The following is a 19,034-nucleotide window of genomic DNA, read 5'->3' as shown; positions in this document are numbered from 1 at the left end:
TATCAATTTGGAAGGTGTGTTAGTTTATGGCCAGACGACGGGACCAATAAACACATTTGCTACCCAATAGCATCATGAGGCTGAACAGAAGGACCTTTGACTTTGACTTTTATAGGAAAACTTAAATTAAATTACAGCCTTACGGAGTTAATATGACTCCATCAATGTCTTATATAATTTGAAGCACATTACTATGTGTCAAACACCACAGTAGTGATTGGATGATCAACTGTTGCGGTACTAAATTAGCTCTCTTCAATTCTCCTCACAGGTTGCATAATGTGTTTTAATGAATATGACTGGTTCCCTTCTCAGTTTCATTTGAATGGCTTTTAAATGCCTCCATAGTGAGAAATTATCCAGTTATTCGCTATTAAACAGCAAGAATTTGAGAGAAAACTGAAAGTTAATCATCTTATCACCCCTAGGACTTGTAGAGGAAGGTGCTCTAAGATGTGGTCAACCTTCATGTTGAAAACAGGTTATCTTTGAGTCGCTTTTATGTTGAAAAAAATGATTGAAAAAGGTATTTTGTTTCTAAAACAAGCTGTTATTATTGGTCATAAATTGGTGTTTACGTGGAAACCAACAATTGTGAGGAGCAGAACGCTCTGCTCATATTATGTATGCTTTTCTTGTCACAGATGTCAAGCAAACATTGGACTTCTGCAGGAAACCAAATCAGTGGTCTCCTATTCATGTCATTTACCTGTGTGTGCCCATCCTCCTGTGTTTTTGTTAACTTCCTCTGTTACTCTGAGTACTCTATGTTCTCCCTGCAAATGCACCACAAAAGGGTTCTTTGGGAATGGTCGAAGCCCACAATTACTGCAAACAAAGAGCACCATAGTTTGATTAACACTGACTCCATGTTAGGTACATTTTCAGAACGAGCCGAACATGACACATAAGGCTGCATGCTATATGGAAGCTGACAGAGAAAGTCATTGTGGATCATTCGGCAGCTCTAAATATATGATCACGTGAAACTGAGTTTCTGACACCGTTTTATAACAAGGGAGGATTTGTAGAGAGTCATCATGCCTGCATCCATCATTGTTAATGGAAGGTCATGACAGAAAACATCACTCCTGACATTCAACCTCTCCTGCACGCCGGGTTTAGACGTGATGCGAGAGTGTGATATGTCCAGAGGAAAGAGAATCAATACCAATATGCACATAAAATGAGATATGAATCGCTCCTTTAGGATTTGAACAAATACAAAGAAGATGAACATTGCATTTGTTATGTAACACACACACACACACACACACACACACACACACACACACACACACACACACACACACACACACACACACACACACACACACACACCCATCATAGAATGTAATTGCAAACACTATTGGTTAGTATTGAGATAAAAAGTGCCGATGTCTCACGTCCACGTTTCTCTGCTGTTGTCAAGGTGCTGACTGTTTCTCATTTTCCAGATAGTCTTCAAGTCAAAGGTTAAGTATGATGCAAGAGCGTGCTTACTTCCAAACTGGGGCACACATCCTATCACTGATGCATCCTGGGAAGGAAAGAGTTACATATTGTTTGAATACACAACAAATCCCTCCATGCTTTAATGTTCAAACAGCTCTTTATTTTACACAGACTGCCTGTGCTGCCGCTCCTTTTTTCACCCTCCGTCTGAAACCAGAGCCCAGCGTGCTGATTGGTTAGCTAGGGCGGCTCTGTTGTGATTGGTCAACCGCTCAGATACTGTGTGTCCCGCCCCTCACCCTAATGATCCAGAAGTAAACAAATGAGTCCAATGGAGGGGTTTCGATGTGCTCTCATTATCTCAGTTTTGAAATCCAACACTGTGAGGTAGTCTCTCTTTCTTGATATATTTTTGTTGATATTGTTAGTTTGCCACAGAGGATTTAACAAGCTTATATGCAGGAGTAATTCACAGAAAAGGATGCATGTTTCCCTCTAGTGTTATGTAGTTATTTATTTGTCAAATGTACAAAAATGGCAGAGGATCCTGTATGTATGGAAATCAATAATAATCAATAAAGACGTGCATTTACGATCAGAATCAAACCAAATGTTGGTCTGCACATGAAAGGACATTGCTTTAGTGTAACAATCACAGTTTAATACAAATTCAATTGTGAAGTATTTTAAGGGCTGTTTCAAAACGGGTTAAAAATATCAAGAATTACAAATATATAGAACTTACTCTGAGAAGCAAAACAAATTGCACTTTAAATAGGTGACAGTTGAACAGAAATATGCTACAAGACCAAATGTGTATTAAACCCAGGCTTATGCTTAGCAGGAAATAAATACTATGCAAAGTTAACCAATCTCTTTCTGTTTGAATTTGGCCGGTATGTCCTCATCAAAATAATGTGACATACACACATTTCACACGTATTGTTCCTCACTGGTAAACACAGCATATCAAACCCCATCATTTCCTGCAGCTCTGCAGTCAAACACAGCGAGAGAAACATGAACAGCAGGAGGCTAAATGTTTGCCTTTCAACAATCTCTGTGTACATGGGAAAGCGCTGAATCATTACACAGATGAAATGTAATCAAACCCGTGAGAGGTCATTCATCGTTCACAGTAATGATTCACAGCACACACACACACACACACACACACACACACACACACACACACACACACACACACACACACACACACACACACACACACACACACACACACACACAGTTTCTATGATGGTATAAATGTCTTCATGCTGTTATTTCAATCAATCTGCATTCTGAATAATGTATGTATGATGCATGGTTGATGTTGAAAGTCAATGTAACAGTAAACTCAATGCTAGGCTTATTTTTCAAAATAAAAGCCCCACAGAGTCAATGTATCCAAACAGTAAACTCCAGATTAAGTTTATTTTTCAAAATAAAAGCATAAATATCCTAACAGAAATCTCAGGATGAGCTTTGTTTCTTAGAATAAATTCCTCTGAGAGCAGTCACCTTATCACTACTTTACCTCTGTGTTTAATTAGAAGGTTATATTCCTTGTTTTGCAGGAGAAAAGGAAGAAGAGGAAGAAGAGATGAAGGAGAAAGAAGTCCTGTAAGACTTAATGAAAGATAATCTCCACCTGCAGACTGGATGTCATGCTCGTCTCATTTTGCATGTTAGGAGTTCTCTCCTCTGATGAGCGGACAGTATACCCGGTCAGGAAGCTGCTGAGCTTCATACAACCTCTCCATGTCTCCCTCCACATGGGGCTTCTTCTGATTAACAGCAGGGGGTCGGAGGTGCAAAGGGAAGGAGAGAGAGGAGGATAAGAGGAGCGACATGTCAACAAACGAAAGGAGAAAAAAACTATATCAAGATCAGAGGACAATAAAGTGGAGATGAAGGGGAGAGGAAATTACTATCAAAATAGAAGAAAGGGACTTAAATAGATCTGAAGAGGTAAACAAGAGAAGGGGACAGAGGGGGAGGGAAACAGAGAGGAAACAGAGAGGGAAACAGAGAGGACACAGAGAGGGAAACAGAGAGGACACAGAGAGGGACACAGAGAGGACACAGAGAGGGAAACAGAGAGGACACAGAGAGGGAAACAGAGAGGACACAGAGAGGAAACAGAGAGGACACAGAGAGGAAACAGAGAGGAAACAGAGAGGGAAACAGAGAGGAAACAGAGAGGAAACAGAGAGGAAACAGAGGACACAGAGAGGACACAGAGAGGAAACTGGGTGGAAACTGAGAGGACACAGAGAGGAAACAGAGAGGAAACAGAGAGGACACAGAGAGGAAACAGAGAGGAAACAGAGAGGAAACAGAGAGGAAACAGAGAGGAAACAGAGAGGACACAGAGAGGGAAACAGAGAGGAAACAAAGAGGAAACAGAGAGGGAAACAGAGAGGGAAACAGAGAGGGAACAGAGAGGAAACAGAGGACACAGAGAGGAAACAGAGAGGAAACAGAGGACACAGAGAGGACACAGAGAGGAAACTGGGTGGAAACTGAGAGGACACAGAGAGGAAACAGAGAGGGAACAGAGAGGAAACAGAGGACACAGAGAGGAAACAGAGAGGAAACAGAGGACACAGAGAGGACACAGAGAGGAAACTGGGTGGAAACTGAGAGGACACAGAGAGGAAACAGAGAGGAAACAGAGAGGACACAGAGAGGAAACAGAGAGGAAACAGAGAGGACACAGAGAGGAAACAGAGAGGAAACAGAGAGGACACAGAGAGGAAACAGAGAGGGAAACAGAGAGGGAAACAGAGAAGAAACAGAGAGGGAAACAGAGAGGAAACAGAGAGGAAACAGAGAGGGAAACAGAGAGGGAAACAGAGAGGGAAACAGAGAGGAAACAGAGAGGGAAACAGAGAGGAAACAGAGAGGAAACAGAGAGGGAAACAGAGAGGGAAACAGATAGGAAACAAAGAGGAAACAGAGAGGAAACAGAGAGGAAACAGAGGACACAGAGAGGACACAGAGAGGAAACTGGGTGGAAACTGAGAGGACACAGAGAGGAAACAGAGAGGAAACAGAGAGGACACAGAGAGGAAACAGAGAGGAAACAGAGAGGAAACAGAGAGGGAAACAGAGAGGAAACAAAGAGGAAACAGAGAGGAAACAGAGAGGAAACAGAGAGGAAACAGAGGACACAGAGAGGAAACAGAGAGGAAACAGAGGACACAGAGAGGAAACTGGGTGGAAACTGAGAGGACACAGAGAGGAAACAGAGAGGAAACAGAGAGGACACAGAGAGGAAACAGAGAGGAAACAGAGAGGAAACAGAGAGGAAACAGAGGACACAGAGAGGAAACAGAGAGGACACAGAGAGGACACAGAGAGGAAACAGAGAGGACACAGAGAGGAAACTGAGAGGAAACTGAGAGGATTGGAGGAGGTGTAAATTAAACTGAGATGGAGGGAAGGAAAACATTGAGAACACTAATGACAATGATGAGACAAGAAGAAATACATGAGAAGTGAAGAGAAAAGGAGGAAACTGAAGAGATAATGAAAGAAAAAGGTCAAAGAGGCAAGAGAGGTCAGATAATATAGAAGAGAAAAGAAAGCAAAAGATAAAAGGAAGTAGGAGAAGAGAGCCACACATTAAAATACAGATACAATCTGAAAATACATATCTAAATAACTTAATGAAACACACAAAAACGTTGTTAAAACATACTCAAAATAAGTTAGAAAAATGACCTAAATGTTCCTAAATGCATAGTCTAAAACTGATATAAATCTCTCTAAAAAAGGTTCCTGTATAAACTGTTACTAGTTGGATTAATTCAAATCAAACATCATATTTTTATGTTTCATGCAGACATCGTATTTGTTTTCCTTTGACTTGTAGTATAAGTTTAACGTGGCATTAAAAGGAAATACTAATGTAAACTAGAACCATTAAAATGTGCACTAGCACTTTGGCTAGAATATGTGCAGCTTCTGTGAAACACCGCTCACCTGCTTCTCTCCGCTATAACTGCTGTATGAACTACATTTCCCAGGGTGCATTGCGTGGGGTAAGAGGTTATCAACACTTGTGTAGCTACTCCATAGCAACTGCCCATCTCTTTCCCCGAAAAATAAGAACTTTGCACCTAACATTGTGCAATTCTCGTGATCTTTCACACCCATAGATGAGGGCTGGTGGTCATCCAGTGTTTGCCCGGTGTTTATGAGTGACGTGGCCGCTGTGCAGGACGACAATCCCGGGGACAACAAGCACACTGTACCGCTGGACTGCTGCGGAGGACTGAGCAACGTGGATTACTCCAAGGTAAAACTAAAGGCTGTTGAATAATAAGCAGTTTGTGATGGTTTCATTTCACATGCATCAGTTTAACCTCTTAAACAAGCAGCGAAAAAGGCTCTGTTTGACCGACTGAACGGAATCCGTGACAGCAGGAAACAGGCGGCACAGTCGGATCTTTCAAAATAAAAGCATGGTTTTCTGCAAACAGAAAGCTCAGTGAATTTAATTTATGGGAACATTTCGCATTCATACCAAGATATTGTGTGACTTCCGACAACATTTTGCCTAATTGTACCTAGAATAACAACAATATGGCACCACTATTAAAGACAACCAAAACTAAATTTGATTTTGGCAAATATTTAATTTGATATTATTATTATAATATATATTTTGTATCATTCTTTTTATTTTAATTGAATATATTTTACTCTGCATGCGTACCTGTAAATGCATGGTGCAAAAATAAATCTAATGTTGACTACAAGCAATACAATCATGCAGGCTGTGATTAAATGCAACTTGATTAAACATCATATTGAAGCAACATTTTGCTGCAAATTCAATCAAAACAACACAAATTATATTTTGAAAATCTTATTTGAAATTACAATTTTGAAATAATATCTATTTTGCAAAATTCCCGTGTGTGTTGGCTATTGTTCCGACCTTTTTGTGCATTACATTTCTTAATTCTCATTTTGAGTCACTACATCTGGTGGTGTTTTGCTGTACGGCCTGCAGCAGCTCACATTGAATGGTCCCTCTTTGACTAGAAAAGTATCCATCTATACAAACCGAACCAGCTTCGGTAATTGTCAGGCATAATTTCACTAATGTTCAGTAATGTAATGGCTTTAATGGGATGGATCAGATGTTTTAGAGAGGGCTTGTCTCAGGTACTTATCTGTAATCAGTGTATTCCCTCCTGTAGATGAGGATTGGTGGGTGTGGTTTAATGAAACATGCTGCAGTATCAACACAGGACCAAAGCAATGTGCTACTGTGGACAATGGCAGCAGCACAACATATTTAAACACCAAAACAAAGTCAAAATCAGACTAAATGCACACTTTATTTAGAATATTATCAGTGCATGAACTTGACGTCGGACAGACTACTCTTTATGATGGGCAAGTTTGACAAACGATGCATTTTATCTCATAGAACCAACACTCTTTTGGGGGATTACTGTTTTAATGCACGTTAATTACTGTATCTTTTGTCAATTGAGTTGAAGAAAGCACAGATAATGATTCCAAACAGAAAAGCCTCTATTATCTGCACATAAAGTAGTGAAAGTCTTCTGAATATAACATACATTTAAACATTTAGGTGGCTCCACAGCAGTACAGTTTATAGTTTCTGTGTTGGTGCTTGGTCTATACACTGACTGAGGATAAGTAACTAATACAACTCCTACAACTTTATACATAAATACACAGAAGTAGTTATTACTACCCCTTGATGCAGGGATACAGCCTGTATGTCTGATAATACTTCATGAATGTACACAAAGAGGACTACTACTTACGTTGCTGATGCACAAACAGTTTGTACGAAACGTGCCTTTTTAAAATTGTATGAAATCTGCTGTATTTTCCTTGTTGGTATAAAAGCATCCGAACATAATTGAAGCCGTTGACCTATAACACATACTTGTGTGCTCTTCTTCTCTTGCATCACAGGGCATACAGTAAGCACTCCAGTGTAGACACAGAAGAAACATCACTCTGTGCTGCTCCACATCTTATCAGTCATTAAAGTACAATTGTAGGCCAATTTGCAAGGGTCCATTTAAAAAAAAAGTAGGTCATCTGTTCTTTCAATTCGCTCACAATGAAAACATTGTATGAAAGTCCACTTCTGAGTACACAGCACAACACTGCAGTGAAGAACAAGAGCAGAGATAATGTTATTTAACGTCCAGCTTTTGAAGTTGGAATATAGCTTAGATGATCAAAAAGAATCTTACAGGTCAAACAATAAATGGTGTCCACGGTTGTCCTTCCTTTGGCATCTTTTTTGTCAATGGTTTTAATGGTAACCTTGAACAGCTTTGGATGGAAAACACACATTAATTCACATTATCTTGAGATTTTCTCAGAAGCTGTTAGATATTGCGCTCTATTTCAACAGAAAAACCTGACTTAGTATTTCCTTCGCTGTACAGGTCACCTAAGATGCTTTTATAACCAGCTATGAAAGGCAAACACACATCCTTCTATCAGTGAAGTTTTTGTGTTTGGTTTCTTTCAGATGGACGTGACGCTTATGAAAGAAGTCCTGAAGCACATCAACTTTCGTGACTCCAGCTTTTGCATCGCCGTGATCGCCATCATCTTTAACCCACTCTTCTGGAATGTGGTGAGACATACTGTACATGTTGTAGCTTCTGAACAACCCAGGCACATCGTCTGGTATCCTTGTGTAATCTAGGTGAGCTAACTAAAAAAAACGGTCAAACCAAGACGTGGAAATCATGAAGTCTTTCATTTTCCCAAAACTATTCTCCTGATTGGATTTTAATACAACCATTTCTCTAAAGCATAGTTATATGGCTTGAATTGTTAATGGTGCCATGTGTGTCTTAACCCTTTTCTACCCACTGTGGGTGCTTGTGATTCTGATCGTTACACTGACGCGTGTTTGTGTTCATTAACTCATAAAGGGAATTCGGTGGTGCTTACGGCTCAGCCAGGTGGGAACACTGAATCCATGGGTGGGAATCTGCTGTGGGACCATGTCTTTGTTTCTGCAAATCCTTTGGGGTCCAAACTTCTACTTGAATTGAAGCCCTACTACTGACTTTTTACATGTTATACCTCTGGAAAAAAGTCCTGCAACCAACATACTTAGTGATCATGTCCTTTTTGCTGCAGAACCTGCTCCTACTATAGGGAAAGCTACAGGGGACTTAAGCTATTGCTCCTAAGCCCTACTGTTGGGTGCATAAAACACACAAACAAAATCATCAAAAAGGGTAAATACCTTTTTACTTTAAGAAAATGATCTAAAAACTTGCTTAGAAAATGTGAGTCATAGTGAGTCAATCCATAACTTTCTATCTAGTGTCGCTGAGGCTGATAAAACTTTCAGAGAAGGTTTTACTTGACGGACAAGATAGTTGTATATCAGATATCCTATCTCTTAAATGTTTAAGATCAGGATTAGGCAACCACGACTCACATCTCATAGACTTGATATTTCTATTACATAATATTGCGTCTCATCTGGCCGGAAATAACGTGGGTTTTCTGGGTTTGTTGATATTAACCAACGTCAAAGCGAATCTGAAGAATCGTCTTTCCGATCGCCTTGAGATCAAATGTTTGATTTGATTTTCAAGAGATGCAGAAGTGCTATAGAGACTTGAGTCATACATCACATCTTCCTCAGTGATGGGCCAGTGAATCATGCCGTCAACAATCACTGACAGCACACCGTCTGCATATGCTTGGAGCTTTACTGCACTTAACTTAAAGTAGTCTAGTAGAAAATGAGTCCTCGCCCACGCTCCTAATGGGGCATTTTGATGTCAAACTAATTATAATGTAGTTGCTCATAACGAAGAATGTAGGAATTTAAAATGACAAAATGCACAAGAGATTAAGCTTTTACTGCAATAATTCCTTTTACTTAGTTATCTACATCTATTTTCTACTGCTTGGTTGAATACTCTGTTCTGATTGGTCAACTTGGACACTCCGGAGGTTGTTAATTCTTGCTAACAGTCCGTTGCTAAGAAGAACAGACCGTTGCTAAGGGGTTAAAGGGCAGTCATACCAATACACAGAAAGAAGTTGGGTCAATTTAATGTCAGCTGTGGACAGCAAACATTATATTTCTCCCTCAGAAAACAGTGTGGAATACTAAGTAAACACTAAAGGGAACAGCAGAAGAAGACAGACAGGAAGTAAACACTAAAGGGAACAACAGAAGAAGACAGACAGGAAGTGAACACTAAAGGGAACAGCAGAAGAAGACAGACAGGAAGTGAACACTAAAGGGAACAGCAGAAGAAGACAGACAGGAAGTAAACACTAAAGGGAACAGCAGAAGAAGACAGACAGGAAGTAAACACTAAAGGGAACAGCAGAAGAAGACAGACAGGAAGTGAACACTAAAGGGAACAACAAAAGAAGACAGACAGGAAGTAAACACTAAAGGGAACAGCAGAAGAAGACAGACAGGAAGTAAACACTAAAGGGAACAGCAGAAGAAGACAGACAGGAAGTGAACACTAAAGGGAACAGCAGAAGAAGACAGACAGGAAGTGAACACTAAAGGGAACAGCAGAAGAAGACAGACAGGAAGTGAACACTAAAGGGAAGAGCAGAAGAAGACAGACAGGAAGTAAACACTAAAGGGAACAGCAGAAGAAGACAGACAGGAAGTAAACACTAAAGGGAACAGCAGAAGAAGACAGACAGGAAGTGAACACTAAAGGAAACGGCAAAAGAAGACAGACAGGAAGTAAACACTAAAGGGAACAGCAGAAGAAGACAGACAGGAAGTAAACACTAAAGGGAACAGCAGAAGAAGACAGACAGGAAGTGAACACTAAAGGGAACAGCAGAAGAAGACAGACAGGAAGTAAACACTAAAGGGAACACAATAATGGCGCTGGCAGTGTTTAAAGACTAGTTTATGAAAAAGAGAAAGGTGAACAGACTTGAACAGTAACACAAAACCTTCATCAGTTCAAAGAATACGATCATTTTTAAAGTAAAATTCCTCAAATTTGCTGTTTTTATTCACTGCTGTTGCAACTCGTTACCCTACTCAAACAGTTTCACGTATTTCATGTCAAGGTTGTCATTTTCTAGCATAAAGGAAAGCCACTGAGGGTCTTTTGGACCTGCACATGATCACAAATCACCCTTGTTGTGCGTTATACTGGAAGATAATGGCTGTAATGGGGCTCCTTCAGGCAAACATCATTAGGACTTGTTGAACCAACAGGGATAAAAGATCTTTTCATTTGATCTGTTTGAGCGTGGTTACTTTTTTTAAACCACAATCGCTCGTGGAGAAAGAAACACAAAGAATCGATATTTGAAATCACGTCTGTGACATGTGACAGGCTTTGAAACGTGGGATTTTCAGAAGAAATGTATTTACTTTGTCCGCAAACTTGCACCTTTGTGTCTGCACACACGATTCAAAGCAGGTGTGCATTTAAGGCAATGACATATTGATGAAAGTGAAGCAGGTTCCTCACCCGCTTTTGTTACTCTGTCGCCCTGTTTGACGGTGAACCACATGCTGCATGTGCTGTGCTGCTGATTGCGCTGAAGGGTTATCTTGTGCTTGTTCGGAAAGTCTAGAATGTTCTTACATGCATAAAACAATCACGTCGCCCAAGGGCTGTAACTTCATAGTTTTTTTTGGGGGGCTTTCTAATTTGTGTTTTCCTTTTAGCTCTGTTTGGGTCAACGTCCCAAATCTTTATATACGTACTTTAAATGTTGGACTATGTTCTGTAAATGTTTAATATTCTCTTTGTTAATTGAGAGATCACACTTTCTATATGAGCATAGTTGTGGCTAAGGCTGCCCTTGGATGTGGACTATAGTGCAGTATTCTAATCGCAGGTATTTGTTAAAGTGTAATTATGTGTTGAAATACATTTTGGATGAAGTATGGTGCAGCTGTATACTTATGAAAGGATGCTTTCTTACTACAGATCCAAATATAAACTCACACTATCATAATTGAATGTATTTTTCAATCAAAATGAGAAGTTGAACTTTTTCCAATTACTGCAGCTGAAGGTGGAGGGAGGTTAAGATAAAATAACCACAATTACCAACAACTGTTTTTGTTACTTGAGGCAGCAGAAAAACCTCCAAACACTATCTACCTTATTAAGTAGAAATACACTTCAGCAGACACATCAACATTAGCAAACCTTTGGGGTTTTGTTTCTATCAGAATCTGTTTGTGATTTCCTGCATTTCGGCGATTAGGTTTCGTATTATTAAGACAGCGCTTTTATTTTGAAATTCCATATCTACATGCATTCAGACATCTTTAATGCTTCCTACTCTTTGAGTCATTGAAGGAGGACAGCTGTGACCCTTTTCAGGTAATATCCGAAAGGTAGAAACTTTCCTCTGTAACGGTCGCACGCTGAGGAGCACCCCGCCCTGTCACTGAGGTCTATTGTAATAAATAACTGATGGTTGATCTGACCGGGAAGCTGCACACGCTCTGACATGAAGAGTCTGATCTGAAGAGGCTCAGCAGAATGAAATGACCCAGAGATTAGATGGTGGTACATGCAGCTCTTTCAAGAGGCATGCATTTATACTGGGTTAGCAGTTCCTTATGTTCTTATGACTCATTGCTGGTGCGCCAGTGTTCAGCTTTCATTAGCTTTAGTGACTAATGTTAGGGTTAGTCTCAACCAACCAGGCCCATTGTAAGAGACAACCTCCACAGCCCGACATGCAGAAGTAATCCACCTCCCAGTCTCTCTGTGTTACAGTTGCACCATTATCAGGAATGAGGACTGAGACAGAGGAACACACTGAGCGCTGCAGGGCAAGATGTGTGTGTTGGCGAGCAAGAGTGACAGAACAAGGGGAAAGAGGAGGTTGACAGTGACCCAAATGAAGACGTTTTTATTTTTCATCCCGCCTTTTAGTCTTTTTCCATCAACGACATTGCATTTTCGATCGTGCCGTTTGCATCGGCTGTTCTTAGTCGTGAAAAAAGGGTCTTTGTGGAACATAATTCCTTCAGAAAGTCCAGACCAGTTCAGACGGCACGCACACTCACCTTCCAATTGAGTGTGTTGTGTGCCGCATTTGGAGTTACGCCGAATACTCTAACATCGCATTTTAGGGACAAAAGAGGGGGCAAGAGGGGAGCAGGGGCGGTTCTAGAGGGGGTGGGCAACAGGGGCCAGTGCCCCCGTAATGCTGACCTGGGACCCCCCTGGCAAAACTAAAGTTACTGAAACAAATACCAATTACTGTATTTTGTGTTTATTTTACGCAATTACTTTATAAGATGTTTGTCTTTCTTAACCCGTGTTTATTGTGCCCCCCCCCCGAGTAATATTGGGCTAGAACTGCCACTGCACCAGAGGCTGAGAAGAACCGTAGAAGTGATAGAGTTTACAGAAGATTAGAAGACATGGTGGAAAGAAATCTAAAGGTTTTCATTTAGTTTTTCTCTTAGTACAAAATGCTCCACATACACATCGAGTCTCGACCTGAACGTAACATGCAGGTGAACGCTTTGCTGACCTCTGGAAAAAACCAGCTGGAACCAGTCATTTTCCTGGTTGAAAGGACATCTCTCCCTGTATAATAATCCCACTTAAGGGCTTTTAACGCTACATTTTCGTTCAGCAGAGCAAGGGACTCAGCGGCTGCTCTCTAATAATGGAGGTCTACTTTGCATTAGCCCTGAACGCCGTGTTCCTTCTAAGGCAGACACAGCGAGGCCTTGATCGGGATGTACAGGCCCCCAGCATACTTAGCATTTTGTCTTGAATTGAGCACACACTCAAATGAGTCCTGCTGGTTTGAGCCATGCCTAAGGTTAATACCAAATGCTGCGATGAATCCCAAGAGCCACTCCTCAGAACATCTATAGATGTAAAGTCCTTATTCTTTGGTACTGAGGCGTCAGATCAGTGATATTCTTTGCCGTTGATGTTTTGGCTCAGTTGCCCCCTTTCAACCAAAGCTGGTTTGGAGCTGGGCCCAGTTGCAAGCCAGTTTTTGTTATATCCACGACTTCCTACAATCCCTGCAGACTTATGCAACACCTAATCACACCATGGACTACGTGTGTGTGTGTGTGTGTGTGTGTGTGTGTGTGTGTGTGTGTGTGTGTGTGTGTGTGTGTGTGTGTGTGTGTGTGTGTGTGTGTGTGTGTGTGTGTGTGTGTGTGTGTGTGTGTGTGTGTGTGTGTGTGTGTGTGTGTGTGTGTGTGTGTGTGTGTGTGTGTGTGTGTGTGTGTGTGTGTGTGTGTGTGTGTGTGTGTGTGTGCGTGTACGTGCGTGCGTGGCTTAAGTAGTGACTCATCCACTGATTTGAGTTGCTAAAAGCCTCTGTAAAGTGCAGGCTTCACTGTCAAAGAGACTGTCTGTCTGTCTGTCTGTCTGTCTGTCTGTCTGTCTGTCTGTCTGTCTGTCTGGTCTGTCTGGTCGTCTGGTCGTCTGTCTGTCTGTCTGTCTGTCTGTCTGTCTGTCTGTCTGTCTGTCTGTCAGCCGCCTCTCATTACTCTCTGATGCTTTTACCCTGAGCCCTGATTGCTGGGGGGAGAGTCATCAGGTGTGTGTGATGATGTAACCGCCTCCCACTGAGCGGCGGTGATCGTTAGCCGAGGTGATTGATGTCGTGCAGAAAGCTTTTCCTGTCTTCTGAGTGAAAATGGCTTTGATGTAAGTCAAAGGGGGATCGATATCAGGGCTTTGTTTAAATCTAGTTTTGTTTTGATTATAAAAGATGGTTCGTCTGCTGGGACCTTTTTGTTTTTCCATATTTAGCCCTTACCAAATATTTAGCTTACCGCAAGTTGAACGTCGCTCTCGTCCTTTTGCTCTTTCGATACCATTTGGATTCATTGTGCAGAAAAAACAAATCAGAGGTCCGCCCCAACCCTGGGATCCTATAACCATGCCTTATCGTTGCACCTATGCACTTGTTTCTGCAACCATTCTGTAATGAATGGTATGTTCTGTTTGTTTGGTTTTTAATTGTTAAGTGTTAAAGCCTATGGAAAGCACTTTGCCTTGCCTTTGTGTCTTAAGATGTGCTACACAAATACACTAACCTTAACCCTGTTGGTCATTTTAACCCTGTGGCCATTTGGGGAACTGCAGTTGTTTTTTTCTCCTTTACTCGCTTCATTTTTCGGCACAGGAACTTGCTGCTCGATCGAACTGTACACTGATGACACCCTTATCTATTAATGCAACCCATAATCTATTTCATTGACCATAAAAATCAAATGAGTCATCTGGCTTCAACTGTCACTGTTGTTTGCAATGGTACGTAGAAATGGTACGCTCTGACGTGCTGATTCGAAAGGGAATATCCTTTCTACTAAAGGAATGTATGGATTCTGGAGTAAGGTATTATAGATAACAGTGTATTAAGAACACTACAGTACGTGTACCTTATATTTGATGTTTGTGCTATATCAGCGTGTTTACTTGGTAGAACTGTTCCTAAATATCTTGATTATGACTGTTTGAATCTGAAATGTGTAGTATTTTTTGCCGTTCCTCTCCTTGCAGTCTTTAGTCTCAGCCTCCGTACAGCTCCTCCAATAAAGTCAGTTGGACATAACGCAATCTGAAAGGAAAAACCTGACGCCTGCTTCTTGATCATACTAAGCAGTAGCATATTGCTGTGTTACTTCGTACTGGTTCTGTTTTTTTTTCTGCTCTTTTTGATTTTCCTATCAAACACTGAAGCGTCTCGGACTCTCCACTGTCTCCTTTTACTTTTTCCAAGTCAAACAATGCACAAAATTAAACATGTTATGCATCTACTTCCATGTAAGCTAGCCCACAGCTGATATATGTCAGTACAATCTTGTCTTGGTTGCCATTGAACAAACACTCTACTTACTGGCTCTTGCATTGTCTGGAGTGGGACAGGATTGGCTGTCACATGTAGTCTTTCTTTAGCCCCAACACCCAGGTTTAAAATAAATGTGGCTCATACAAGTGTTTCAAAGTATATTTGGAACTGATGTCCTGAGTCATGTTCCAGTGCACCATTTCTTCTCGGCTCTTCATCATCCTCTCAGCTCTTTCTCACCTTCTTCGCTCCCTGCTGTTTTCTTTCTGCTGCTCTCACCACCAATATTAGTTCACAGTGATTCACACTGGGGTATTTTTCTGAAGCTTGGTTCCTGTTTGACGCTCCTTCCAATCCCCTGTGTCTTTTTTTTAGCCAGGTATCCAATATCCTCAGTGTGTTTACCTCTGAGTGTTCTTTTGTTTGTGTGCATGTAAATGGTCTGCAGAGGGTAAAATCTCAGACACAGTTGAGTGAAAGGCACGTTTAACTAAAAGCATTCATGATGACTGCATATCATTTAGTCTTTTGCTGTTTTTATACCAATAATGCCCATTGTTTTGTTTAATCACACTGTTTGTTAGATTGCGTCGACTGTGGATGGGGAAACAGATTTCAGTTTTAAACTTCCTGTAAAAGTTGTGTTCTGCATGACCACCTTGTGATACGTTTATCAGGAACCAAATCTTTAAAAAGATCTCTTTGCAGAGGAATGCATTGCTTTGAATCTCAGCTGGTAATAGCTGGACTCATTCTGCAGGACTCAAAAGGGTTTTGCAAAAATGACAGCCTCGTCTTTTCTTATGAAAACTTGGCATGTGACCAAACTCTTGTACCATATACTGTATTGTTTTTAGACAGTGACCCATTAGCTAAAACTAGGACAGGGGTTTTACTTTTCAGTTACACATAACACATTTAAAAGAAATAATGTCTTCGCTGCTCCTGCCTCTGAAAGGCTCGATCAGACAGAGCACTTTTTTGCAGGTTGAAAATGTGAGACTCCTTTTTTTTGTGGAATTTCTCGGATGATTTAAAAGAATAGCAGCTTACTTTGTTAACCAACGAGTGCTAATGTTAGCTCCACACCAACCATGAACTGTGCACTACCTTGTAGTTCCTAAAAACTGTTCCAATGAAGTCATATAGGTCAGATATCCAGGTCAGAACGCCTTCAGTTCATCCAATTAGACGACTGGGAAAAAGATGATGATCTTGGATGCTTGGATGCTCTGGGTTTCATTGTTTTCCAACTCATGCATTAACCTGAGGCGCTCAGGAATGCAAAAGCAGCGTGCCAAATGCTTCACTGACAAAAAGAAGCTGCCTCAGGCGCTGTCTGATCATAAAGGTACTTTGTGAAGTTTATGACCCCTAGTAGCACTGCGAGGCCATGCTACCATAAGTGGTTTATTATCTGGTAGGAAAGATTTGAGCCATTAACCATTTACGTGCACAGAAAGTCTGCATTTCACTGCACTCTGCAAAGTCCTTCCTTCCATCTAAAATCACTCAGGTGAGAGTGCTGTGGCCCAAAAAAAATGTTGCTTCTAGTGGGAATTTCCACGGTTGTTTGAGATGATGCATCATTCAGATTTAATTCTCGCCTCTCAGGTTTCCCTGGTCCAGCCTCTGCACATATCTCGAACTCCTCCAGGGTCAAATCTGCTGCCACGTTAATGAGATTAGATCGGGTCGCTCTGACTCTCTGGTGTTTTTAGTTTTGTATCAAGCCCCGGCCCGCCACGCTGCAGATAGCAGGCTGTGGGAGCTAGCTGTGCAACTAGAGATAATAAAATGTGCACACAGAATGATGCTGACCTTCAAATAAATAATAAAACACGCTCCAGTCCAGCAGTAGTGGAGTGGAAGAAATTGAGTACTTAACAAAGTATTTTATCTTGCAACAATATGTCAAATATTCCTCTAATTGCTAATTGGATATTGCACTAGTCTATATTTCACATCTGATTGAATGCAGATTCATTTTGCAGTCCTTCCTGACCTGCAGTAAGATACTTTTTGTCGATTATTGACCCTAACCAGGCCGTGATGTTAAGTAACATCCTATACAGCATAAAGGCCTTTTTATATTTCCAAGCCCTACAATCTGCATTACATAAACCAACATGAACACCCCGTGAAATTCAGATCTGTCCGCAGATGAGACGCTGGTTTAACACAAAAGCGTCCGTACATGGAGCCAGCGCTGTCAGGGCAAGGTGAGGCCAGTTTACGCATTCAGCACAAGGCCTTTCAAAGTGCTTCAGAAGAGTAAGAAACACAGTAAAAGCTTTAAGATATAGTGCAACCAAACACGTTATATAACATGATAAATATATATCTTGTCATGAAAAGGCAAAGAGAATACAAATAAAAGAAGCTCACATTGGATTGAGATATGGTATACAATAAAAGGGCTTTACATTGAAAACAACCTTAAATGCATTAAGATAAAGTGCAACAGAAACTCATTAAATACAATGAAAAACAGTCATTTTTAAAAAGAGGCAAGAGAATAACAATCATTTAAAAAAGGTATAAAATGACATTTCAAGATTTGAGATGTGAATAGTTATTTTGTGCCTCTGCTGTGATAGTTCACAGGTCTTTAATATTCAGAAGGGTCTTTATTTTTCTCATACTGCCTGATTCAAGCCTTTGCATACCCTTTACATGCACAAAAACACACTAGAACACACTTCAGGAAATGGAAAATCCCCTAAAAAGGACATTTAAATGGTCTGCAAAGGCTAAAATCACACATTGTACCGGACGAAGGGGCGGGACATCTCTAAGCGCTAGTCCAATCACAACAGAGCCGGCCAACTAACCAATCAGAGCAGACTGGGCTCTGGTTTCAGACAGAGGGTGAAAAGAGGTGCTGCATCACAGAAAGTATGAGAAACATAAAGAGACTCTACATACTGATATACACCTGAACATCAGCAGGAGAGGACTCTTTAAAGTAGAGACACTACATACTGATATACACCTGAACATCAGCAGGAGAGGACTCTTTAAAGTAGAGACTCTACATACTGATATACACCTGAACATCAGCAGGAGAGGACTCTTTAAAGTAGAGACACTACATACTGATATACACCTGAACATCAGCAGGAGAGGACTCTTTAAAGTAGAGACACTACATACTGATATACACCTAAACATCAACAGGAGAGGACTCTTTAAAGTAGAGACACTACATACTGATATACACCTAAACATCAGCAGGAGAGGACTCTTTAAAGTAGAGACTCTACATACTGATATACACCTGAACATCAGCAGGAGAGGACTCTTTAAAGTAGAGACACTACATACTGATATACACCTGAACATCAGCAGGAGAGGACTCTTTAAAGTAGAGACTCTACATACTGATATACACCTGAACATCAGCAGGAGAGGACTCTTTAAAGTAGAGACACTACATACTGATATACACCTGAACATCAGCAGGAGAGGACTCTTTAAAGTAGAGACTCTACATACTGATATACACCTGAACATCAGCAGGAGAGGACTCTTTAAAGTAGAGACACTACATACTGATATACACCTGAACATCAGCAGGAGAGGACTCTTTAAAGTAGAGACGCTACATACTGATATACACCTGAACATCAGCAGGAGAGGACTCTTTAAAGTAGAGACTCTACATACTGATATACACCTGAACATCAGCAGGAGAGGACTCTTTAAAGTAGAGACTCTACATACTGATATACACCTGAACATCA

The 19,034-nt window shown here is 40.9% G+C and overlaps 1 protein-coding gene across 1 annotated transcript in view; it reads left to right on the top strand.

Moving 5' to 3' along the window:
- The first annotated feature begins 5,500 nt into the window (after positions 1 to 5,500).
- The window catches only part of pemt (phosphatidylethanolamine N-methyltransferase), a 42,589-nt gene continuing 29,055 nt past the window's right edge, over positions 5,501 to 19,034 (top strand). The window contains exons 1-2 of the mRNA XM_063892463.1: positions 5,501 to 5,761; positions 7,997 to 8,104. Of these exons, the coding sequence (XP_063748533.1) occupies positions 5,660 to 5,761; positions 7,997 to 8,104 (210 nt within the window). The 5' untranslated portion in view covers positions 5,501 to 5,659. The remainder of the gene's footprint in view (positions 5,762 to 7,996; positions 8,105 to 19,034) is intronic.

The sequence above is a fragment of the Eleginops maclovinus genome, chromosome 10, assembly GCF_036324505.1.
Source record: "Eleginops maclovinus isolate JMC-PN-2008 ecotype Puerto Natales chromosome 10, JC_Emac_rtc_rv5, whole genome shotgun sequence".
Taxonomy (NCBI): domain Eukaryota; kingdom Metazoa; phylum Chordata; class Actinopteri; order Perciformes; family Eleginopidae; genus Eleginops; species Eleginops maclovinus.
The sequence above is the reverse complement of the archived record's forward strand: the minus strand, read 5'-3'. Positions and strand labels throughout refer to the sequence as shown.